At 54.8% G+C, this 3,187-nt stretch overlaps 1 protein-coding gene across 1 annotated transcript; it reads right to left on the bottom strand.

Annotated features, from left to right (window-relative positions):
• Positions 1–200: 200 nt before the first annotated feature.
• Positions 201–1,948, bottom strand: CCRL2 (C-C motif chemokine receptor like 2). The gene is made up of 2 exons (XM_006914906.3): positions 1,826–1,948; positions 201–1,253 (listed from the first exon to the last, which is right to left on the bottom strand). Exon 2 carries the CDS (start codon positions 1,239–1,241, stop codon positions 201–203), a length of 1,041 nt encoding a protein of 346 aa, XP_006914968.1. The 5' UTR covers positions 1,242–1,253; positions 1,826–1,948.
• Between the last annotated feature and the right edge of the window lie 1,239 nt (positions 1,949–3,187).

Genomic DNA, 3,187 nt, shown 5'->3' with positions numbered 1-3,187 from the left:
ATGCTCAGGTCCCTGAAGCATCTAGCATCGCGCCCGACGTGCGTTCGGCGCTCGGCAAATCCTCGCTCGCATCCCCCTTTTCTTCCTGTATCTATTTCGCATACAAATACGTAAAAAAAAAAGAAAAAAAAAGAGTCACGCAGAACAGCGCAACGGGACAAAAACGAACGTTTATTGATCCCGTCCGGAGGGAAGCCAGGTCACACCGCGGTGGCGCGGTGGTGTTCCGCCCACGCCGCATCTTGTGCTGCATCCCCGGTGGGTGGGAGCGGAGCACGACCGCACGGATGGCAAGGGCCGCAGAGGCGTCTCCAGAAGGCCTGGTCCAGGAGCACGTAGAGGAGCGCGTTGACGCAGCAGTGCGTGGTGGCGATGATTCTCGTCACCTGAACGCTCCTGTCCAGGGCGTAGCCGCCCTTGCAGCCGCGCAGGGGGAAGTAGTCCTTGAAAGTGGACAGGAAAAGCGCGGTGGCGTAGGGTCCCCACATCAGAAGGAAGACAAACGGGATGGCAAAAACGAGCTTGAGAAGGTCACGGTTCGTCCCCCGGGACCTCGGCGTTTTTCTCATTCGCACGTAGCAAACGATAAAAACCGACAGGGGAACCAGAAGACCCACGATGTTCATCCTTAAGGTGAGAAAATACTTCCAGAACGTCTCGTCCCCTGGGAGAAAATGCAGCTCACTGAAGAAACACTCGGGTTCCTGGCTTCCCGTCTGAGGTTGGTAAAACAGGAATTCGGGCAAAGCGACCAGCACGGCTGCTGCCCACGTCACGACACTTGTGACGGTGGCACAGGGCACCTTCCTGGCACTTGAGGAAAAGCTTCTTTTGTGGAAAAACACAGTCAGAAGGACACTGAACAACGCCTCGCCGTGCAGGCCCACGGAGGAGAGAGCGGCGAGAATCTTGCACGTGGGGTCAGCCAGCAGCCCCCCGTGTAAGGCACTGTGAACCCAGAACGGCAGGGTAAGCAAGAAGCACACATTAGCAACTGCCAAGTTGAGGAAATAAATATTTTCCACACGCTTGAGTTCTTTAAATTTTACCAGGTCGAGCACCACCAAGCCGTTGCCCAGGAGACCGACCAGGAACACCGCCAGGTAGAGCGGAGGCACGAGCTGGGCGGACAGGATCTTGGCGTCATAGTGGTCACACTGTTCTGTTCCACTGTTGTTCAGATTGTCCTCTATGAAGACATCATAATCTTCACTGTCCGGTGCCGACGTGTAATTAGCCATCTTCTGGCTGCCCTATGGGGAGGTGAAACATTATTTTTCCTTCATACAGCTAGCTGTGTGCTCCTGCAGGAAGCAGCAAACAGGACTGGTTTGCTGGTCCGTGCAGCTAGGCTTTCCCTCTCCTGGGGTTTGATTTTAGCCAGAGGAGGTCTACGGCTCAGAAGATGGAGAACGAACATTTCTTTAGCATGTCCCTACTTCCTGAGTACGGCTGCTAGAACCATCTATTCGTTAAGCACTTAGGTGCTTAGCTGTCTGCTACTCCCACGGGCAAATACAAGCAGGCAGGACACTTCCTCAAAGAATGTCACTCTCCTGGTGGACAGACACAAGACTTGCCCACTTGTACACAAGATGCAAGAAAACACAGTGAGAGAACCAAGTGCCATGGTTTAGTTTCACAAAGCTGGTGTCAGTTACAGTTTCGACACTTTACAAAGTCTGCTCACCCACCGAAACAGCTTCCTGTGACAGGCTGAGAGGTCTGAGTTCTTGGCTCGAAGGATTTGAACAAACGTTCGCAGAAGCGAAACCATCCTGAGCATCAACATGGACATAGCTGGCTAAATACGCGGACGACTTACCGGCTGACGGACTTCCTGGGGCGAAGGCAGCCTCCCGACCCACCATGTGAGCTGCAGTGGGGATGGCCCGGGGCAGTGGGAAGACTGGCTTCCTTCCGAACAGAGGATCCTGACCCCTAGGGACGAGAGAAACCGCAGTGTGTCCCCAGTAGCTCTGCCCACAGGTCACGGGTCTCGGGGACTGACTGACATAAAGCCACTTGAAAGCTCCCCAGGCCCCGGAGTGTGTCTCAAGCCTCTGACAGAAACGGGGAGGTTGTTTTCTCCTCCAACTTCCCCCGTACCCCGCCTCCGATTTCCGTGTGGCCTTCATACAGCCGTTCTCCTGGCTGCCCCAGATAAGGGAACTAAGTTACGCTGCTCCTCGGTGATAGTGACGGAGGGATAAGAAGGTGCTTCTGACATGTAACACTGTGCAGGGAGCAGCAGGGAGAAAAGTGTCACCTAGTCACCCTTGCAGACCTGAGCGGCCCAAGGCTCCCCCGCAGCCTCTCATCAACGTGAGCAGAAGCCCCCTCCCTGAGTCAGGACGGCCTTCGAGAACTTGTACTGAGGACCCCAGTGAGCTGTGGCGCTTGGGTTTTTATTGTCACTTTTGAGAGACACTGGATGCTTTAGCTGAAGGATGAGGTCCCAAGAGAGGACTTCATGGCAGTGGAAGCCACAGAGTCGTGTCTGTTGGAGAGAGAGGCGGGCAGAAGCGGGGCCTCGGCGCCAGTGAGCGTGGGGCTGCTGTGAGCACTGATGTGGGACCCCGAGGAGAGAAGTAAGCTCTTAGGGGCTGACCCACCTCGGAGGAGGAGAACCCGGCGCAGGAAATTTCCGTGATGAGGACCCAGAGGCTTCTCCAAGTCAGAGCTGCAGTGAATGTGAGGGACATGAGCTCGACACCAGACAAGGCTGGGGGGCGGGGGGTGAGGTTTGAGGCCGGAGAGAGGAAACTGAGAAGCGTCCAGATTTGGAGTGGTGGGAGGAGGTTGTGGGGAGCAGGGAGGGGGGCGGTTTGGAAGAAGGATGATCTGAGAAGAGGAACTTGAGAGAACTGAAAAATCTGTATGACCTTCTCCTGGATCAAGTCTTTGCATCTGTGATTGACCTGAGGTCTCGTGGATGGGTTGAGCATTTGTATCGCTGGTCGAACGACATCCTGTTCACGCCAAACAGGTGTCTGATTCAGAACGGGGACCTGTTAAGATAGACCGAGAAATGAGGAAAGCTTTAAGAGAATGGAAAAATAAACATAAGACGGATATGCGATTGAACGTTAAATTTAACTCAAAGGGAAACGCAGGGCGTCCCTCCGCGTGTGGGGGGGTTGGTGCTGGTGAGAACCGAGGCTGTGACTGCTTCTCAACGAGCCGT

The sequence above is a fragment of the Pteropus alecto genome, unplaced genomic scaffold (assembly GCF_000325575.1).
Source record: "Pteropus alecto unplaced genomic scaffold, ASM32557v1 scaffold156, whole genome shotgun sequence".
NCBI classification, from domain to species: Eukaryota; Metazoa; Chordata; class Mammalia; order Chiroptera; family Pteropodidae; genus Pteropus; species Pteropus alecto.
Note: the sequence above shows the minus strand (reverse complement) of the source record. Positions and strands in the feature narration are given on the sequence as shown.